The following is a 21382-nucleotide window of genomic DNA, read 5'->3' as shown; positions in this document are numbered from 1 at the left end:
CGACACCGAGGACAGAAAATGGCTAATTGGGCCCAATTTGGACATTTTCACTTAGGGGTTTACTCACTTTTGTGGCCAGCGGTTTAGACAATAATGGCTGTGTGTTGAGTTACTTTGAGGGGACAGCAAATTTACACTGTTATACAAGCTGTACACTCACTACTTTACATTGTAGAAAAGTGTTATTTCTTCAGTGTTGTCACATGAAAAGATATAATAAAATATTTACAAAAATGTGAGGGGTGTACTCAATTCTGTGAGATACTGTACATAATTAAAAGAAAAAGAAAAAGAAAAAAAGAAATATTTTGGGGACAACACTGGAAAAAACACAAAATAATAAACAGTAACAGTAGATAGAAATAATGATGATGATGATAATAATAATAATAATAAACAACAATGTATTGCTTATATTATTATTTATCCGAAAATATGTCCCTTTATGCCCTTTTGTATATTTATATAATTTTTATTTACAATAATAATGACAATAATATAAATTTTTATCTTTATATATTTTTAAATCTTTTATCTATATTTTATATCTTTATCCAAAACTGTCTTTTCTTTTCCTTTTGTATTTTTTAAATTATTTTTATTCACTGTAATATAGCACAATAATAATAATAGTTGTTGTAAGTAAAAATAATAAATAGAAACAATGATGATGATGATAATAATAACAATCATATTGTTTAATTATATTATTATTTATCTGAAAATATGTCCTTTTATGTTCTTTTGTATATTCACATATTTTTATTTACAGTAATTATTATTATTATTATTATTATATTTATCTAAAATTGTCTTTCATTTCCTTTTGTATTTTTTATTCACTGCATTATAGTAAAATAATAATAGTAATAATAATAATAATAATAATGGTTACACTTTATTTTGACAGTCCATTTTAGACATTCTACTAACTATAAGTAACTTTGAAACTACATGTCAACTAATTCTCATTAATTTGCAACTACATGTCTACTAACTCTCAGAGTAGACTGTTAGGTTAGGTTTAGGGTTGGTAGAATATGTTGAGTATGTTGTGGACCCATCAAAATAAAGTGTTACCATAATTATTATTATTGTTGTAAATAAAAATTAAAACATACAAAGGAGTAAACAAATACAAAAACTTTGCTCATTAAAAATAGTATTTTCAAAACACATGCCATCAGAACAATACAAGATGACTGACAGACCTGTCAGCATGGAGGTTCAAAAATAACACCCTTGAAGTCATGCTTAAGGTGGTAAAAGCAACACTCTAATGATACTGACACTGCATGTGACCTTCACATGTTGCAACACGTTACAATTCACTTGTGTAAGTTGCTGCAAATCGAAGCAAATGCAGCAAACGGCTTGTAAATAACTAGCTGATATCACACTCTGTTTAAGACCCATTAAACAACGCCTCAGCAAACAAGTCCTGTTTGGGTCGGTTTACTCATGGCTGTGGTGTTTTGTGTCGTTTTTTCAACAGAATGCAATACATACTGGTTTTCTTGTCAGCTTAGTGTGCTTTAATGCCACTTGCACACAAACAGGCTAATGCATGTGGTCTGCGTTGCATAAGCACAAACTTCCCCGTCTTGCCAGGTTTGATGTGTGAAACATATGTGCGTATTTGCAAAGGCGCGCGCTCATCCACACCCTTCTAAGCAGGGCTGAACAGTGGGTGATTGGTTAGATGTGGAGATCCCACCTGCTACCCCTCCACCTGGCTGCTAGCATGATCCATCACATTAGATTGTAAACAAAAATGTCTGAACTGGGTCTCAAAGTCATCAGCATCGCTGAAAAACCAGAATATGACAGAAAACCATCTTATTTTCAGTGGTAGGATTATTGTGTACAAGGCCTCTTAACTAACTTCCTAAAAGACCTCTGGGTCTCAACAGGGTTGCCAGGTTTTCACAACAAAATCCACCCAATTGATACTCAAAACTAGCTCAATCGCATTTTGTGGGGGGGGAATGCAAATAAAAATTGCATTTCACGGGGTAAAATACAAGTTTTTTGGTGGAGTTCCCCTCGTAAAATTCATATGCCAGGGGCAAAATATCATGTTATTGGGGTCACTTTAATCTGCGGACATGAAAAACAACCCACAGCAACAGTGTTAAGGCCCGTTCACAGGACGATAACTATAAAGATAAGGATATTGGCGTCCACACCAGCGAACAATATCGTCTGTTTATTCTAAGCACATACTCATCTGCCGCTTTAAATTATTGAGCTCGTTACGGCAGGATGGATTCTGATTGGATGTCAGTGTTTGTATCTTTCATCAGCTGGAAAATTTTTTTATCGTTTCTCTGTGCCTTTATCATAATAGTTGTGGTGTGGACTCTGCTATTCTTTAAAGGTCCCATGGCATGAAAATTTCACTTTATGAGGTTTTTTAACATTAATATGAGTTCCCCTAGCCTGCCTATGGTCGCCCAGTGGCTAGAAATGGCGATAGGTGTAAACCGAGCTCTGGGTATCCTGCTTCTCCTTTGAGAAAATGAAAGCTCAGATGCCCAATCTGGAATCTTCCCTTTATGTCGTCATACGGGGAAAGGTTACCTCCCCTTTCTCTGCTTTGCTCGCCCATGAGAAAATGAGCTACTACCTTGTGAGGAGAGCGCAATATTTTTTTTTCTCGAGAGACATCATGGCTTGCAAACGAGCGAAGCATGGCAGTTGCTCAGTGTTTGGATGTACAAATGAACACCGAAGTATGTGTACAGTGTTTCCCACAGACTTGGACTCTATTTGTGGCGGTTTATATGCAAATTCATTCTCTGCCAGCGGGAGGCGCTTTTAGAGCGCGGAGATAGCGGTTTCCGCGGTAACGCTGTAAACAAAGCAGAGCTCCGCTTACATACAAACGATGCTTTATCAGACATTGCATGCAAAATGAAATGAAAATGGCATCCCAAATTTTCTGAAAACAGTCCGTTTCCTTCAGAAATACAGTAATATAAAAACACCCGCATTGTTTCGATTTTGAAAAGCTGGTTAAGGCCACACACCCACCCTCTACCTTGCCCCGCCTCTCTCCTCCTCATTAGCATTTAAAGCTACAGACACAGAATGACACGTCCTAAGGAAAGCTCATTGTGGGACTGGCTCGTAGTGGCTGAAATTCTGCACTAAGGCTGAATTTCGGGAAAGAGACTTCAGATACAGTACTAGGGACCACTTAGGCCTATATAAAAGCATCCAAAAAGCAGCATGTCATGGGACCTTTAATATTGAGAACGATTTTTAGAACTATATCTTTATCTTTATAGTTATCGTGCTTGGTGTGAACGGGCTTTTAAAGTAGCCCAATTCCGCGGGAAAACTGCAGACTTGGCAACACTGACTGGAAACGACATGTTGGCCGAGCGCCTCCAAATGCAATGCTAAATTATATTTAGCTTACATTTTTAAGTCGCTTTGATAAAATTTCACATTAATTTAAGTGTTACTTGCCTTTTTTTTTGTGTGTGTGAAATTCACTAGCAATTTCAATGTGTGGATTTTTTTTTTTTTTTAAGTGTAAATCTGTAGCAGTGTTGCCAAGTCTGCGACTTTCCCGCATCATTGGGCTAATTTTATACTGTAGACGCAAGTTTTTTTGTGCATGGATTGAAGCGAAACCCTGAGGTGGTTTAATTTGATTTATTTAGACTTATTTTAGATTTTTATTTTTTTATTTTAACATTGGCTATTTATTGATTACCAGCCATAACATGAAAATTTTATATATTATATAAAATGAATATCAGTGTATCCTCAATGTCAATAAAACTATAAACTGTTTTAAATGGTTTAATTGTTTGTTTTAAAAAATTCAAATTAAATTAATGCAGTTTTGCTGATAAGGTGAACATCTTTTAGCTATTTTTAGTGGAAAAATAAATTGCTATATTTATTGCAGTGTAAATACAATTATCTGACTCTGTGCGTCACTGACAAAGTATTTTAAAAAGGAATCATGCAAATCTTATTGTTTTCTTTAAGTTGTATCCTTCAGATACAGAGGTATTTTTCATAATGTTGTGGAGATGCCTTCACACGACACCAACACCTCCGTGCAGCTGTGGTTGTACAGTAAGCTATTATCATTGGTCCCATTCAAACCGGACAATAGACGGTTCTACCGAATCCAGCAGTGTCCGCCACAATATTGAAGTAAGTGTGCATCATTGATCATTGTTCTCGCTAAAAATATTTTCTCATAATATGAGATGCGCAGTTTAGTTTAAAGATAAATTATTTATAGCACTCCTCGCTGTCATTAAAACATAACATACCACAGTAAAAGTAATCAAGCACATCCACAACAAATGGGCTATGACTAAATTCATATAATTTTGGTTTAACTTCTGCGTAATGACTTTATGTAATTTCAGTGCTTATCTCCATTAATGAGAGTGGAATATTTAATGTAAATGTATATGATGAAATGAAAACAGTTTAATATCGTTGTTTACTTCATTACTTTTCTCTCTCTCTGTACGCATAGGTCAAAGTTTGCGTGCAATTTTCCCTTTAAGTTTGTTTTTTATAAATCCCACCTTTTGTGTAGGAAGTGGCGTACGCCTCTTTCAGGGCAGGTTTTGTGCGTACGCAACGGTTATAAATGAGGCCCCTGATTCTTTCAATGATCATAATCACTAATTATAAACTCATGAAAGAAAGAATCGTACCAAAAATGTTCAGTTTTGTTTAAATTTCGTAGCAACAGATTATAGAAGAACATACTAAAATTACATCACGAAACTGTAGCGATTTGTTTCATTCTTCGTTATATTTTAAAAACGACTCCTTTAGGGTTTGCTAATTCAGATAAATTATATAATACCAGATGGTCTAGACATACATGGTCTACAGACATAAAGGACATTAGTTTTCACCTTGTCAGTGGGATTTTTAAAAATAGATATGTGGTCTACACCATCCTTGAAACACTTATGAACACAATGGAAATACTAATGACCCTCGCCTTTCATCAATTCACCTCAAAGCAAACCATGAATTGGCCCTGTAAAGGCCGATATCAGGTAGAACCGGATCATTTCCATGTGTATGATCTACAGTCACGACTCTATTGAGGGTTATGCAGTGATACACGCAAACAGAGCGACGCTCCTTTCCACTCTGATGATCCGAGCACTTTACCAAACCACTTCATCAGAGCCTTTCAGGATCTTCAAGCCCTGTTTGTTTGTTTGTTTGTATGTGTGAGGATAATGCTGGAGATGCATGTGCACCCATGAATAATAAGCAAATCCATGTGAAGGAGCGGGTGGATGGCAAGCAGGAGGAGAAGAATCTGAACATTTGGCAAGACGGGACAGATTAACCCTTTAATGCTGTTACCAATGAAGATTTAGCATAGCTCTGGCTGGGGCAAATGGATCCTACATGACAAAAAACAGCTTAAGTGTGGGAGATGAGAAGGAAAATATTTATCTTTGCCAATGGATGGATGACAACTCAATTCTAACATTTGTTAGAATGAAAATCAGATTAATATGAATTACAAAAAGTGAATATTTGTTCTAAAAATTATTATACTTAATGATTGTGATGCATGTTAAAATATGAAATTGGGACACAATTTGAAGCAATCTGATTAGATCAATGGTTCTGCACCTCTTTGTCATTCATAATAACTATAATATACTATTAACAGAAATTAGGAGCATTAATACAGGTGAATTAACTAACCACAATTTATTTTGTGATCCTAGAAGTTTGAAGAGCTGTATGTTCTTTCAGTTTTTATCTTTATTTACGTTTTTTTTATTACATATTAATTACATTAATAATATATTAATTTGATATAATTACAGTAATCTTCCCCCAAAAATATACTTGTCTATAATAATAATAACAATAATATATTCTTTAAATCAAGGCAATCACAGTCCTAACAGTTCAAATTGACTAATAAATTGGATCTTTATATAATGAACAACTGAAAAGACTCATGAATCAGTCTAACGAGCCTGTTAATAATTAACATCTTAATTAACATCTGATTCACTCACTGAGCCACAAGGCATTACTTTTGATCATATTTTGAATTCAAAATGATCCAATAACTAGTACTTTATAATGGTGGTCCTCATGATAAAGTGTTTAACATATACACATTCACATGAGAGCGAATGTAAAAAGGCCTAAAAAGAGGCCAATAAAGCTTAGTGTATGCTTACTGACAGACAAAATACTAAAAACCACATACAGATGATACTTTTCACACAGGAACTAAGCATTTTGCTCACGCAAACCTATACACCCAGCACTGCCTGCAGTTTTCTTCTGAGCAACAGGCCTCTCATTTACCTCTTTTCATGAAACACATAAATAAGAGGATACAGACTGTCAGGTTTTGTGGGAGATGGAGAGGAGATGCAGAGAGTACTCACCGGGCTCGAAGGGCACTAATGGTAGACTTGTCAACCCTGCATTTGAAGAGAAAAGACAAGAAAGCATTTAGGATCAAGGAACAAATGTAGATGGCTGTAATTTGCTCGGTTCAACCCGTCAGCTGAACTGGCGGGACCAAAAGGGGTTAAAAAAGGACATTTCTGTAATGTATCATCCCTGTATGATTTTGTTGTCAACACGGCTAAGTGAGCTTAATGCCCAATTAATGTTGACATGCGAAAGGTCACCCACCAGCCCTGACTACCCACAATATCACATAACAGGGTTGACTCAGGCTGTGTGAAAGGGTGTGGCTGTTTATTTTTATCCAGCTTGTTTTTGATATTTCACACATTTCTATGTTACACACAGAGTTTCCTTTAATCAGCAGAGTGAAGTTATAGTGTTATATTAGGACATTTAATCTTTAAAGCATTTTTTGCATGATATGTAGTGTCATATGATATTTAGTGTGAAGAAATTGTTTACTAATTTTTCTTGTGTTAAGTTATATCCAATTTTACAAATTCATTGCCATAACAACAGAAGAATAAAGTGATTGAATTGACTGATTTATAATTGTACATTTCCACTTTAAATGCTACAAAAATGTTGAAATCATAGTATTTAGTATAGTATAAGTATTATAGTATCATTCATAATTATAGTATCATTCACTTGTTTAACAAGATTTTAGTGTGTCGAACCTGGAATATTCCTTTAATAGATGCTATTTTTTACATTTATAACCATGAGAGCGGTTATGTGCAGCAGTCCGTGAGGGCGCTGCTGTCAACTCCCATTACTGTAAGTAACTAAGGTTATTGTGTCTCATTTTCTTTATTATACTAGACTGATTCCCTAAAACACACAACAACAGGGAATGGAACATCCTCTTCAGTGAGAGGATGTAGTGAGACCGTCTGTTTGAAGATGCCACTTGGTTTGATATTTTGCAAAGGAACTCGTACATTATAAAGCAGAACTTAAGCGTCAAGTGTCCAAATATTAGCAGGAGACTGTGAAACCTAATGGACCTACATAAAGAAATGCCCCCAGTGCAGGACCAATGAAGTTCAAATGTACATGCAATATGGAAAAAAAAAAAGAGGTATTTCCAGCTGCTGCACATGCCTTTGAGCAACACACTCAAATGTGGGTTATAAATGAATGTCAAAGTGAAACTTAAAGTGTATTACAGATGGAAAACACACAGTTGCATGAGCATGGTGTCTTTCTGGTCCTGTGCAGCAGAGCAGACAATCCATCATCTCGCTGTCCACCACAGTGAGGGAGCTTTCAGAGCTTAACGATGTAAAAATTGAATTAAATGTGGTGTAAGTGTACCTCAAACACAGGTTACTCTGTATGACATCTCTTATGATTTGTTTGTGTGTGTGACCATCTGTTTTTGCGAGGTGACTGTTGAGGTGTCACTATTAAAAGCACTATGGTGTGATAGTGACTGGGTGTGGTGGGGATGTGGGTAATACTGAGAGAGGAAGGGTGTGGATGTGTGTGTGTGTACATGATACAGAATTTCCCACAGCAAAAAGCTGACACAGGCCCCTATATGCAGTTCTCATTTGTTTGCAACATTTTGTACAGAATTAGTACAGCATATGAAATACATGCTTTTACAAATAATACATAGGGTCGCTCCCTTATGTTATTTCATAATTACACAATGGTAACACTAGCTATGCATCCATCCACCCATCCATTTTTATGCAAATTGTGGGATCCCATATATACTGGAAACGCCAAGATGTGCATACATTCTAAAAATGCTCATAAAAATCGTATGCAGTCCAATTGCAGTCCAATTTGTTTATCTGATAAGAAGACATGCACATGAACCATGATGGAAACACATTTACCTTAAATTTGCAACAACAACAACAACAACAAAAAACTTGCATGACTTTGCCTCAACAGATCATGCGACTAACCAGCAGATCAATGTTATTTCAATCAATCTGAAATGCCTGAGCCAAAGTTTGTCATCTAAATGACTTAGTACTAGAATCATCTCCCAGAACTGTCACACACGATTGCTTTATTAAGCATCAGGCATCTTGACACAAAATAACATGAGGGCATTTAATGCTTTTCATCTGTGCTCTGAGGTGCAAGTAATTTGTAATATGAAAAAAAGTCCCAAAGTGGCTTCTCTTATTGCAGCCACTTCTATTTTTCTTAGCAATATTTTGTCCCACCTCGCAAGGAAGTTACGTTTTTGTTCTCTGCAACTCACTGGATAGAAATGGTGCTTTATTCGCAAATGTTTAATGTGATATGCCACTTTTACGCACAAGTTTAATAGACAACTTTGGATGAAAACACCTACTGTTGCCTCACAGCAAGTTTGTTTGTTTGTGTTTACAAAATTATTATACAATTTATTTTTAGTAAAAACTCTAAAACTGTATCTAGCTTAACTCTGTTAAAAATCTATTTAAGAGAGTTACCTGAATAAAAGTTCTCTCACAGGGTTAAAATCAGCACAATCTAATAAAACATGCTTCAGAGATAAAAATGGTTTGGCATAGAAAACATGTTGGAGGATCTTCTCCTAGTATTAAAAACTTGTGTGTCATCCTGGAATGACCTATTCGACAGCGGGTATAAACAATCTGGTCCCGTCGTTTGGGAAATTTCTTTTTCCAACATTGGGCCTCATGGAGTTTAATCATTGTATACAGATCCCACTTTTGCCTCACAGCTTGAAATCTTAACCTTAACAAAAACCTAAACCTAACCTTCAGCCTAACACTAAAGCTAACGTAACCCTCAGGTTAAGGCTAAATACACCTAACTCATAGCCTAATGCCAAAACAAAACCTATTTCTCAGCATAACACTAAGATAAAATCTTAGTTAAGGATCAAATTAACCCTCAGCCTAATGAATCTAGCCTTCAACCTAACACAAAGCCTAAACCTAACTCTCAGCTTATCGCCTTAAGCCTTAACTTAACCATCAGCCAAATGCTAAGGCTCAATAACACCAACCCTCAGCCTAATGTTAAACCAAACACAAAAGCCACATGCCAAAACCTAAACATCAACCTAATGCTAAGCTTAAATATAAAAGCAGACTCTCAGGCTAATGCTAAAGAAAAACAAACCTCACCCTTAGCCTAATGCGGATTAATTCTCAGCCTCTAAATTTAAGCCTAATACAAAGCCTAAATCTAGCCTTCAGCCTATTTTTAACTATAAAACTAACTGTCTGCCTAACCTTGAGCCTAACACAAAGTCTAAACCTAATTATTGGGTCAGTGTTAATGCTAAATAAACCCAGTAGCTGATTCCAACCAAATGCTAAGCCAAAACCTAACCATCAACCTAAAGTAAAGCCTAAACCAAAATTTAAGTGTAAACCCACGCCTAAATCGAAGAACTCCAGCACTCTTGTGCAATTTCCAGGCAAATTCTGAATGTTTTTACACTCTAGTGAACACATCAAACCATAAAAATGGCCAAATAGCTTTAAAAACAGTTAAAAATAGCCTTGAAAAGAAAGTGTGTTGTCAGGTAGAGATGATGTAGAGGAGGAGCAAGAGAGAAAGTAAAACAAGAGTGCTGAAAGCTGTAAAAGCCTCAGCGGAGAGCTGAAAGTGTAGCATCATAAATAAAGCATTCACTCGCTCTGACCCTTCATAACCGCCACCTTCATATTCACCGTTTCCCTGTGTGTGGTGACACACACCATCAAAATAAGATGCATAACTGCATGTAAGGATAAACATACACCTACAAAACAATCACAATCCCACACTCAACCTATTCAACCTCACACTTACCCAACATGTGTGAGATCAAGGTTTCAAGAGGGAAGCGAGAAAGGAAATGTGAAACGCTCTCAAGCAGGACAGTGGTGAGAAATCATGCTAATGTGCAATGTAATGTATCTGTGATTACCTTAAAATTATTTAACATTACAGAAATTATTCAGCATCTCAGTCAGAGCATCATATAGAAACTTAACTGGTATCTGTATTGTATGTTTTTGTCCAAACAATGAAAGTCAATGGGGCCCAAGTTTTGGACAAAAACAAAGAGACAACTAAACACATTACATGAGCAACACTTTCAATTCCAAGTCATTAATGATCATTTGTTTATTAGTATTAGTATGTCTACAAGAGATTGACACATTGGTGAAGACTGGCTTTCAGTGCGGTCAAGAGATGTTTCTCTGGAAACTGTGATTGCATATGAAAAAAGAAAGAGCGCGAAAGCAAAAAGCTGATTAAGTATTGGATTTATTACAGTAACATGCATTTGACAGACAAAGCTGTGATAAAAAGTCTTGAAATAAACAAAAAGAGCTTGTAAACAGCAATAGCAATATCTTCTTTTTCATACAGAAAATATAATTGCTACTCACTTAAAAAATGTCCCCATCATATTCCACTGTGGCATAATCTAAGCATTTAAGTCTTGGTTTATACATGGATTTCAGACTAATAGGTCTCTGTAGCAACTTTTGCAAAGTGCTGGTCCATGTGAGTGAGCAAAGAAAAAACACTTGAACTCGAACAATGGGCAGATCCAGATGACTAGATGCACTCTGATTCATTTGCATACATACCACTATTACTATCAACTGTTACGACACTCCTAACATCTTCTCCCTTAGATGTCACACAGAACCACTACAAATCAATATCGTGATATTCCTCACTGTAAATCACAATGCATTCAGCTTATAAATCAATGCAAAGCCATCACTGGAGAGTGCAAATGAATGCAGATTAAAAACAGCACATGCAAGCATGCTGACAACCATAAATAAACACCAGCAAGCACATCACAGGGCATCTGGCAGACATTTCCACATAGCTGACAGCTGATGCTGTTCCACATGAGCAACGTACCATCCAAATCCACCGAAGGATACGCTCCTCTTCCTCCTCAGCATGGTCCTGCTTTATTTGCTTCTAACTCCAATTCGTCTTCCTCTCCCTCCTCACTGTCTCTCTTGTATCGTCCCTCTGTGCTTGTGTTTCAGTATGTCACAATCACTCTTTCTGTTTCCTCACTCTCTCGTGTGCATCTCTCTCTCTCTATGAAATGATTTCATTCTCCACCCTCTTTCTCACCCTTTGTGCATGTGTATGTGTGTGACAGTTTGGGGTTCTCGCACCTGCTATGTCACTCCCTCTCACTTCAGCGCACAACTCCACAGATGTTAAGAGTAGAAGAGAGGGTGGAGGAGGAAGAGAGGAGGGGCTGAACGAAGTATTTTTATTTTATTTTTTTTAAATCTCATTCTCTCTAGAGACCCTCTGGGCCTTCTGCCTGCTGGAATATAAAATATGAAATATGGCTGCCTGATAAGACCTTTTAAGTGAAAGTGATTATAAAAATAATACAGAATAGAACCATATGTAATTATTATTATTTTTTTTTGCCTTAATCTGGTAGCTTTAGCATTTTCAGGATAGCGGAATGCATAAAGAACGATGTATTTTTGCATGAATTTTGAATTTGATCTCACAATACAACATTATCATAAAAGGACTGGCAGTGATGTGATATGTGGCTCTAGACCAGTGGTTCTCAACCGGTGGGGCGCGAGTAGGCTTACACTAGACAGTGCCCATTGTGAAAGCAGTAACTGTGCCTAGATTTACTAGTAAGAACTACATTACTAATAAAACATACATTCACGCCCCCTTCTGGCAAGATTCATTTAGACCAACGATTCTTCCAGTTCATTGAAACACCCAGCCCTTGAAAAATTGAGACTTTTAGAGGTCATCAGAAAGCGACAGACTTTTAATTAATGAACATGAATAAATTTGTTATGAGCACCAAAAATAAAACAAATGCCATTCTGGAATTAATTTAATCACAAAATCCTTCGAGAATATATGCATTTTAGTCTTTTGCCGTGCATTATTTGTGTCTTTAAAATCAATATAATCACAAAAAACCTAGTAGATGTATAGGTCCGATGGAAACAAGAAAATAAATGTAATTTCGCTGCGAGCAGGGTTCGAACCTGCGCGGGGAGACCCCATTGGATTTCAAGTCCAACGCCTTAACCACTCGGCCATCGCAGCTTACCGCTACGCCTCAATCGCAAGCTTTAGAACCTTTGTCATCCCACTTCTATCATATTTTACTCATTTCTCGCTCGCACTTTTTATTTTCTGTCTGTTAATCATTATTACATTTAAAATGAATGCAAGAAGGAAAGCTTCCACCTCAGAATTCTGCACAGACTGTTCCCTGCTTTTGGTAACAAGATAAATTTAATGTACATCGGGGTTACCAACTTAGGTTACCTGGCTGGTGTGATATTTTGATGACATGCACAGAAATCCCTATTTGTAGTTTTAAGGATCCAAGGTCTTTACATGAAAACATTTTCCCTTAAAATCCGAGTCAGTTAATAGTTTAACTATATAGTTAAAATAGTTTGCAAAAGCGCGATTTCAAAAGTAACATGGTTGTGAAAGGACTGTTCGGAACGACTGAACCGGAAGTTAAAAGCTAACTCGTTTCCGGGTCGTGGCCTACAAAAATACGTCATCCCTTACCAGCCAGTCGTATTTCCTACTGGCTAATTTATACAAATAATGATGCAGGAATATGCATATTTTAGTATAAATTATTGCTATTATTATTCCAGAAGACATTTTTGAAATAATTATATATTTTGTCAGAAAATGAAGATGAGGTATGCCGTTTCTGCACTACTAGTGTCGCCTAGCGGAATTACAGAAATCTGGATAATTTTCAAGCAACCTTTGCACTTTACACTTAATATGCCTTTACGATTATTCTAATCCTTACAATAACTTATTATTTTATCTAGGGCTTGACAACAAAGAGCTAACATGTGTAGCAGCAACAACTACAGTTTAGCTTACGTTACCTGTCCAGAAGAGATTGAGCAAGTTTGTTGTGTTGTTTGAAACCCAAACAAAGTACTCCATCTTTTAAAAACACCACCAATGTTGACGCTTATTTTACTCTGCTGTCTGTCTCACTGTATTTTGGCAAGTCTTCGAATTTTGGATTCTACTTTTGTAACAGACTCAAGTTGTTTTTCGCGGCAACGGGCCAGTCTGGGTTGCCAGGTAGCCCGATCTTTCCCTCCGTTGAAATTGCTTTCTGGTGGAGGGTCCCATTCCGGGTGGGGAGTGGATATCTCTTTAACCCACGTCAAAAATGTAAAAGTAGCCCAATTTCGCGCTTAAACCGCAGACTTGTCAGTCACGGTCCCACACAGACAAAACACCCAATGGCAGGCTCAGCCTGCTGCAGTAGCCACGCCCCAAACTCTGCAAAGAGACAGATCTGAGCGGACCGCTTAGATGGCGCAGGAGTAGCACATAGTGTTAGACGCCGATCTTAAATGACTTACTTAAATTCTATGAAAATAAATAAATTAAAGTCCACTCTGTCCTGATCCAACACTGACTAAAGGTACTTGGCAAATGCATAATCTAATACAATTATGTTTGAAAACAATGTTCCCAACAACTACGGATTACACAGCCTATTTATATATTCAAATATAAGGCTGCACAGCCATCTAGTGGTTACACAAATGTATATATATTAAGATAACTGTAAAATCCTCTTAAAAATATTTATTTAAAGTTAAAATATTCGAAAATATTTATTATAGCCCCAAAAAAAATCAATTAATATATCAGTCAATATATTGTTTGTGATTTCTTTTCTTTGTCAATCGTTCCATAACTTCTTACATAACTGTCATTTACAGGAACCGCATGTTGCCGCAGGAGGTGATAAATATTTACATTCACTCTGCCATGTAGCTACAGTCATGGCCAAAAATATCGGCACCCTTGGTAAATATGACCAAAGAAGGCTGTGAAAATTAATCTGCATTGTTAATCCTTTTGATCTTTTATTAAAACAATTCACAAAAATCTAACCTTTCATTGATTAATAAGAATTCAAAATGGGGGGAAATATCATTATGAAATAAATGTTTTTCTCAAATACACGTTGGACACAATTATTGGAACCCCTAGAAATTCTTATGAGTAAAATATCTCTGAAGTATATTCCAATTCATATTTATAATTTTGAGCACTCCAGGGTGATTATGAACATGAAATTATCCAGCCATGGCTTCCTGTTTCACAGAAATATAAATAGGAGGGAAAACAAAGCCCAAATTCCCTTAATCATCCATCACAATGAGAAAAACCAAAGAATATATTTCTGATGTGCAGCAAAAGATAATTGAGCTTCACAAATTAGTGAAGTGGCTTCAAGAAAAGTGCTAGAGCAGTGAAAATTCCCATTTCCACCAACAGGGCAATAATTAAGAAGTTCCAATCAACATAAAATGTTATGAAACTGCCTGGAAGAGGACATGTGTCTATATCGTCCTAATGCATGGTGAGAAGGAGAGTTTGAGTGGCTAAAAACTGCAGCTGGAGAATTGCAGAAAATAGTTGAGTCTCAGGGTCAGAAAACCTTAAAAAAAAAAAAATTGTCAAACAGCACCTACATAACCACATGTTGTTTTGGAGGGTTTCAAGAAAAATTCTCAGAGCTCATCCAAAAACAAACTCCAGCATATTCAGTTATCAGACACGACTGGAACTTCAAATGGGACTGGCTTCTATGGTCAGATGAAACTAAAAAATGAGCTTTTTAGCAGCAAACACTCAAGATGGGTTTGGTGAACACAGGGATAAAAAGTACCCCATGTGTACAATGAAATATACTGCTGTATTTTTGATGTTGTGGGCCTATATTTCTGCTGGAGGTCCTGGACATCTGGTTTAGACTCACGGCATCATGGATTCTATCAAATACCAACAGATAAAAAATCAATAAGTGACTGACTCTGTTAGGAATCTTATAATGGGCCATGTTTGGATCTTCCAACCGTACAATAATCCAAACACAAACCTCAAAAACAACACAAAAATGGGTCACTGAGCACAAAACCAAGCTTCTGCTGGCCATTCCAGTCCTCTGACCTGAACCCTATAGAAAATGAGTGGAGTGAACTGAAGAGAAGCAGCACCAACATGGAGCTGGGAATCTAAAGGCTCTGGAGTGATTCTGGATGAAGGAATGGTCTCTGATCTCTTGTCAGGTGTTCTCTAACCTCATCAGGCATTATAGGAGAAAATTTAGAGCTGTTAAACTGGCAAATGGAGGTTTCAAAAAGTATTGAATAAAAGGGTGCCGTTAATTGTGGCCAATGTGTATTAGAGAACAACATTTATTTCATAATAATACCCCCCCCCCCCCATTTTAAATTCTTATTATCCAATGAAAGGTTAGATTTTTGTGAATTTTTTTAATAAAAGATCAAAAGGATTAACAATGCAGATTAATTTTCACAGCCTTCTTTGATCATATTTACCAAGGGTGCCGATATTTTTGGCCATGAAGAAAACATCCCCCAAACCGTGACACTTCCTCTTCCATCTTTCACTGACTTCTTTACACACTTTGGGTTCAGTCTTTCCCCAGTCTGACAATGAACATAATGTTTCCCATTGGACCTAAATAAATTTAAGTGAGCAATTCCAGCTGCAGTGTTGAACTGATTGCCCATTGATTATCCTGTCCTTCATGGTCGACCAGCCTTTTTAGGGGACTTCAATGAATTAGTGACATTGTAATGACATTGCTATCAGTGTTCTTTTTCAAATTTCTCATTTAAGATTTTTATACTGTGCTTCAGAATATATTTATCTCATGAAATATGCTTAAAAACTGCGCTTTTTACTCCTGTCAGGATAACTTCAAATAGGGCTAAACAGTGACCTCGAAATTTAGGAAATTGTAGGTTGTTCTCTGATTTTGATTTTTGATCTCCACTGTACAGGCTACTTTAAAGTAGTTTATAAAATGTGAAAAGTTATGTTTAGAAAGAGCCTGATAAGATACTTTCCTAGTAACTGAATAATATGTTGTTCTTTACTTTTCAAATACCATTCTAAAAATAAAAAGCACATCAAATACACAAATCTCTATTGCACATCCCAGTTTTCTATTAATATAAATTTCTAAATCATTCCAAAATAGTCTTGAGTAGATATATTGTCCACAAATGAAACGTTTACTTTAAATATTTCCACAACATGTTTAACTGAATAAATCCTATGTATTATTTTGTAAGACACTTCTTTTTACTTGCAAGACACTTCTGTTATTGATACAAAAATTATTTGGTATTTTCCAAGCTTTGACCCAATATATATTACCAAATAGAGAAGAACAGACAAACCTTGCAGGAGAGAAAGAGACAGAATAAAGAGCATGTCTTATAATCTTATGGGTGGCGTGAGACTGAGAGTGTGTCACGGCAACCCTCTTCCCACGTTAAAAAGAAACCCTTTGTATTGTTATTTTCAACATTAGCAACGTTAATTTCAGAAAACTTTATCTAACGGTAAAGGTTTTTTCTAATAGGTTTCCCGGTAAAATTGTCTTTTCGTTGCGCTGTGCTACGTTTTTAACGAAATTTGACATACGATTACGTCACGTGGGGATGTAGCTCAGTGGTAGAGCGCATGCTTCGCATGTATGAGGTCCCGGGTTCAATCCCCGGCATCTCCACTTTTTCGCCAATACATTCATTAACCGGTAGTTTTTTTTCCCTGCCGGTGTCTACAAAAAAATCATACCCTTTAATAATATTTTCATTTACATACTAGCATTGATGTTTGCCTACAAAACCACCACTGGCTCTGCACCCCTTTACCTAAATTCATTACTTCAGACTTACGTGCCCTCTAGAAGCTTAAGTTCTGCAAGTGAACGTCGCTTTATTGTGCCATCCCAAAGAGGCACAAAATCACTTTCGGACTTTTAAATTAAACGTTCCCTCCTGGTGGAATGACCCGCCCAACTCTATCCGAGCAGCTGAGTCCTTAGCCATCTTCAAGAATCGGCTAAAAACACATATCTTTCATCTTTATTTGACCCTCTAACTCTAGCTCTCTCTATTCTAATTCTATTCTTAAAAAAAATAAATAAATAAAAATCTATATGTAGCTATTATTGCCATTCAACATTTACAGTATAATTGAAAACCATTATTTTTAACATTTCATTGGCTCTGAAATATTAAGCGATTTTAAAACAATCTTCACATAAACTGTAGACTGTGTATGCATAAACTATACAGATTAATCTTTATTCAAGCTACAAAAGTTAATCAGCGACTAAGAGCAGTCGAGTGACCTCTTTTTCTTTTGTTCTTTGATTTACATCAATGACAGACTTCAGCAGGTTTTACTTTAAAAGCAGCGCTGTTTCTTTAAAACCTGATGCACATGACACGGATCTGACACCCTATTTTCTCCAAACTCTTTACGGTCATTTAAAACTTTATAACTCATTTAAGACTACGTTTATAAGGAAACGCATATTTTGACATTACTGGTGCGCTGTCTGAAGCGGCTCAGCGTATGTGTTCAGCCGAGCGAGCAACCTTTCAAACTTCCCTGCACCGTTTCTGCGGCGTAAGCCCAGGTGTCGCCACATTCTCGGGTAAAGAAGGGAAAAGTATGAAGGTAAAATGACGTCAAAAAGATTCGCATGCGCAGGGTAAGATTTATGAAAGTGTACATAAGATAGCAAGCGTAAATTAATTTTGCATTCGCAAGAAAAGATTTGTAAAAGTGCAAATTGCATTTCAAGCGTAAGAAAAAAAGATTTGCAGCCTTTTACTGTTTTTTGTAAGTGTAATTCATGTATTGTGAAACTGCAACTTCATGCTAAGGCAAAATAAATATGATCTGTATTCTTCTGACTTCCATTTTTCCGCGCTTACACTTTTGGCACTGTTGTTTTGCCCAAATACAGTATTGCCCAAAAAAGTATTGCAAGCCTGTGCCCAGTGTTTTGCAAGTGAGAACAACCGTATCAAGAACTGCAAATCAGATTGACCGCCTAAAACCAATATGTGTGTGTAGAAAAAAAATCGTTGCAATTGTCTAAATGACTTCTTGCGTGCATAGAGCAAAATGTTCCCCAAATAACCCGCTATGTCTGCGTCTTTGCGCTTGCAGTTTTGGCACGATTCTCTCACTGATTTCAGATTTGCAAGCGCATGTGGAAGGCGGGACCTTCTTCTTTCAGCCAATCAAATGAGGCTCTTGCTGACTCTCGATTTACTCTTATCTGATTGGTTCAATAAACACTCCAGACGTGAGTACACATCTTTATCTTAATTTGACTCAGCGTCATTCTTATTGTGGGGATGATATTTTTAATGCACAGATACATATAAAAAAATCAATTAATAATACAATAAAATAAAATAAAATAATAAAACCAAAAAAGCATTATCCTTTATAAGCTGTGTAGGCTACCATTAGGCTGACTACCATGTGTTCATTCTGAATTTCGAGCTAATATTAGGAAATGACATTTCTGTGTATTCACTCTATTTATCCTAATCATCCTCCTCCTCTTCAGCAGACCATATGATATTAGCTTGTAATCTTGATGCTACTGAAAGTATCTGCACTACTATGCATAATTTCACCATGTCTCCTGATCAGGGGTGATGGCAGATTTTTGTTTTTCCTTTAACATGTATTTAAAGGAGATTTTACTGTACTAAATATTTACCCCTAAATTATGCATTTGCCATCTGTAATGCCATGTGAAACCACTAGATGGATGTATAACCATATACAAATATCAACATTACTGTGTATTTCATGGTTTCTGGGAATATTTGATTTGGACATAGTTACTTTGCATTTGGTTTTTCATTTAGATGCATATATTTAGACATTATTAAAGACTATATTTTGTCAAAGTAGTTGTATTTTTTAAAATGTTGATTTGGTTTGAAGTGTCAGTGTTTGCATTACAGTCAAATCTGGAGACAATGCGCTATTAAACATTTTGATTGTAAAGTTTAACATCATTTCAGTGGTGTAGGCAGATTATCTAAAATTTAAAATTTCAATGCAATGTCGAACCAATCCAATAATGAACTAGCTTGAAGATCAGCACATGGTAGTCAGCCTAATGGTACAAAGCTTCTAAGGATCATGCTTTTTATTTTATTTGATTGTATTTATTTATTTTTAATATATATATATATATATATATATATATATATATATATATATATATATGTGTGTGTGTGCATTAAAAATACCATCCCCCAATAAGAATGACACCGAGTCAAATTAAGATAAAGATGTGTACTCACGTCTGGAGTGTTTATTGAACCAATCAGATAAGAGTAAATGGAGAGTCAGCGAAAGCCTCATTTGATTGGCTGAAAGAAGAAGGTCCCGCCTTCCACATGCCCTTGCAAATCTGAAATCAGTGAGAGAATCGTGCCAAAACTACAAGCACAAAGACGCAGACGTACATAGCGGGTTATGTGGGGAACATTTTGCTCTATGCACACAAGAAGTCATTTAGACAGTTGCAACGATTTTTTTTCTACACACATATTGGTTTTACGCAGCCAATCCGTTTTGCAGTTCTTGATATAGTTGTTTTCGCTTGCAAAACGCTGTGCACAGGCTTGCAATACTTTTGGCTGTATTTGGGCGAAACAACAGTGCCAAAAGTGTAAGCGCGGAAAAATGGAAGTCAGAAGAATACAGATCATATTTATTTTGCCTTAGCATGAAGTTGCAGTTTCACAATACATGATATACACTTACAAAAAACAGTAAAAGGCTGCAAATCTTTTTTTCTTATGCTTGAAACGCGATTTACACTTATACAAATCTTTTCTTGCGCATGCAAAATAAATTTATGCTTGCTATCTTATGTACACTTTCACAAATCTTACCCTGCGCATGCAAATCTTTTTGACGTCATTTTACCTTCATAGAAAAGTTAATCTTCCGAAATGAAGCAGCAAAATCTTCTCAGGTAAAAGTTATTAGAACCGTGTTCATGGACAAGCTGGCCATCACTCTGCTCTGACCTTATCAGCCCGTTTGTATCCTATTATTTGATTCGCTCTTGTCGCTTACGACAGAACAGCTGATCACGATGATCTTGTCTTCGGAAAAGATTATTTTATTTGCTTACGTCAGGTGCAGCGAATCTCTTTAAAAATTGGCTGTTGTTCCCACTACATTGCATTGTTATATTTCGTAAAAGTTTTACACGCCAACTGGCGACTGGCACTGTTACATATACTCGCCAACGCCGATTTTTACTCGCATTTGGCGCTCGGCGAGTATTAATTTTAGGCCATGTCTATATATAATGACTATTATAGATCAGTGGCTGAAACCTAAATATGTCCGAGTTCCGCTCCCCGTGCAATTTAACTCTTATTTAAGAGTAACATATGCTAATCATTAGTTAAGGGGCCCCTTTTAGAAAACACTAGAAGCACCTACAGTATTTTCCCACACGAAAGTAATTATTTCATGTGAATGGGTAAGACTTCCAAATCATTGAGCCAGCAGCTACCACTTTGCAACATCAAGCCTTATAATGTTTTTTTTTTTTTTTTGTACTGTTAAAATAACCGAAATAAGGTGGGTAATCAGACATGAACGGCTCTAACTCCATCACAAAATGCAGAATAGTCGAATAAAGAAACTATTCTGGAAGTAAAGCTATATATGCGTCCTATAACATCAAAAAATGGTAGCATCATACTTATTGCTTAAAAAACATGGTTCCACTGGGGCTCGAACCCAGGACCTTCTGCGTGTAAAGCAGACGTGATAACCGCTACACTATGGAACCCGTATGCTCAGCTATGCACAACGCTCAAAATGAAAGATGATTTCATGGAACTTCACATGAGATTGTATTCACCACAGCAACTAAACATGCAATCAAATCATGATTTAACACGGACAACATGTACGCTTATATTTACTGCAGTATTTTAACAAAACGATTAATAATGCTACATTGTGCCTAACCACACGGAATGAAGACGGAGAAAGGGTATGTTAAAGGCACTAAGCGCGATAAAAAATAAAT

At 36.4% G+C, this 21382-nt stretch overlaps 1 protein-coding gene and 3 non-coding genes across 16 annotated transcripts in view; 1 reads left to right on the top strand and 3 right to left on the bottom strand.

The window, feature by feature from the left end:
* Positions 1 to 21382, bottom strand: part of rap1gap2b (RAP1 GTPase activating protein 2b) — a 70520-nt gene that overhangs the window by 29607 nt on the left and 19531 nt on the right. For 4 of the 13 annotated variants that reach the window (XM_058757358.1, XM_058757360.1, XM_058757359.1 and 1 more), the window contains exon 6: positions 6426 to 6461. Coding sequence is in view for 7 of the 13 variants with exons in the window: in XM_058757350.1 (XP_058613333.1) it covers positions 6426 to 6461; positions 13320 to 13380 (97 nt within the window). In the remaining 6 variants the exon portion in view is untranslated. Of the gene's footprint in view, positions 1 to 6425; positions 6462 to 10820; positions 10931 to 11310; positions 11519 to 13319; positions 13590 to 21382 lie in introns of those variants that run through there. The other 9 variants (XM_058757350.1, XM_058757352.1, XM_058757351.1 and 6 more) reach the window with 6 other exon arrangements.
* trnas-uga (transfer RNA serine (anticodon UGA)) lies at positions 12420 to 12501 on the bottom strand. Its single transcript has one exon. It is a non-coding gene; the product is annotated as a tRNA-Ser (tRNA).
* On the top strand, positions 16937 to 17008 carry trnaa-cgc (transfer RNA alanine (anticodon CGC)). Its single transcript has one exon. It is a non-coding gene; the product is annotated as a tRNA-Ala (tRNA).
* trnav-uac (transfer RNA valine (anticodon UAC)) lies at positions 21067 to 21139 on the bottom strand. The gene has a single exon. It is a non-coding gene; the product is annotated as a tRNA-Val (tRNA).

The sequence above is a fragment of the Onychostoma macrolepis genome, chromosome 21 (assembly GCF_012432095.1).
Source record: "Onychostoma macrolepis isolate SWU-2019 chromosome 21, ASM1243209v1, whole genome shotgun sequence".
Classification (NCBI taxonomy): domain Eukaryota; kingdom Metazoa; phylum Chordata; class Actinopteri; order Cypriniformes; family Cyprinidae; genus Onychostoma; species Onychostoma macrolepis.
The sequence above is the reverse complement of the archived record's forward strand: the minus strand, read 5'-3'. Positions and strand labels throughout refer to the sequence as shown.